Source organism: Penaeus monodon, chromosome 31 (assembly GCF_015228065.2).
Source record: "Penaeus monodon isolate SGIC_2016 chromosome 31, NSTDA_Pmon_1, whole genome shotgun sequence".
In the NCBI taxonomy this organism is placed as follows: domain Eukaryota; kingdom Metazoa; phylum Arthropoda; class Malacostraca; order Decapoda; family Penaeidae; genus Penaeus; species Penaeus monodon.
The window spans coordinates 241486-242356 of NC_051416.1; the positions used below are offsets into that span (position 1 = coordinate 241486).

Consider the following 871-nt stretch of genomic DNA (forward strand, 5'->3'; position numbering starts at 1 on the left):
CAATCCTATACTGAAATTTTTTTTTCCAGTGACACTGGGTTAAAAAAGATAAGCATAAGTGAGCATGAATAATCCTGTATAAATTTATTTTCACTCAATTTGCTTTTCCCTTTGGAAAAATAAAGACAAAGTTGAGAAGAAAAGTTCTATATAGTATATATTTACCTCCTAATGAATCTTCTGGCTTTTCCTTTTTTCTGAGCTAATTTTCTTAAAAATACATTTTATTCTCTTTAACAGCTACTAAACAAAAGACTATAACCTGAAAATACAGAAATAAAATTGTCTTACAAATTTTTAAAATGAACAGAAAATTCTTTCTACATTTCATGCACAATCTCTCAATCAAGGAACATTAATACTATGCTAACTCCTCTAAAATTACCTAATTTCACATTTTCAAAAAAAAAATTGGTGCTTATCATAAAAGCATAAAATATTAATCACTTCACCCAAACATCAACATGCAAGACTGTTTAAATAATGATAAAGCACTTGCCGTTATTATGAACTTACCATCTGACTTCCAAAGACTGCCAGAAGTCCTGCACATCCTAGCAAGAAAAATCTTAGATTTTGTGCACTCCTTTCCTCAATATTTGGTAAGACCCAAAACAAGGCTCCAACACCAAGTCCATACACAAGACCCATCACCACTTCAATGGGGCCTTTTAAGATTATCCACCATAGAGATCCTGTCAGAATATAGAAAAAATAAAAGTACTATAATATCAAATCCAGGTAAATACAAGATTAAATTTTTTAACCCCTCTACAGCTTTCTTCATATTTACATTCATAGAAGGAGAAAGCGGCTGTCATGATAATGTTTTAAAGTTAGCCTCCAGACGATGTGGGGCTCAAGGCACGGC

General features: G+C 32.0%; 1 protein-coding gene across 1 annotated transcript in view; it reads right to left on the reverse strand.

Annotated features, from left to right (window-relative positions):
* LOC119592868 (sodium/hydrogen exchanger 9B2-like) overlaps positions 1-871 on the reverse strand; it is a gene marked incomplete in the record, with an annotated part of 77067 nt that overhangs the window by 47560 nt on the left and 28636 nt on the right. Inside the window, 1 exon segment of the mRNA XM_037941763.1 lies at positions 517-695. Coding sequence (XP_037797691.1) covers positions 517-695 — 179 coding nt within the window.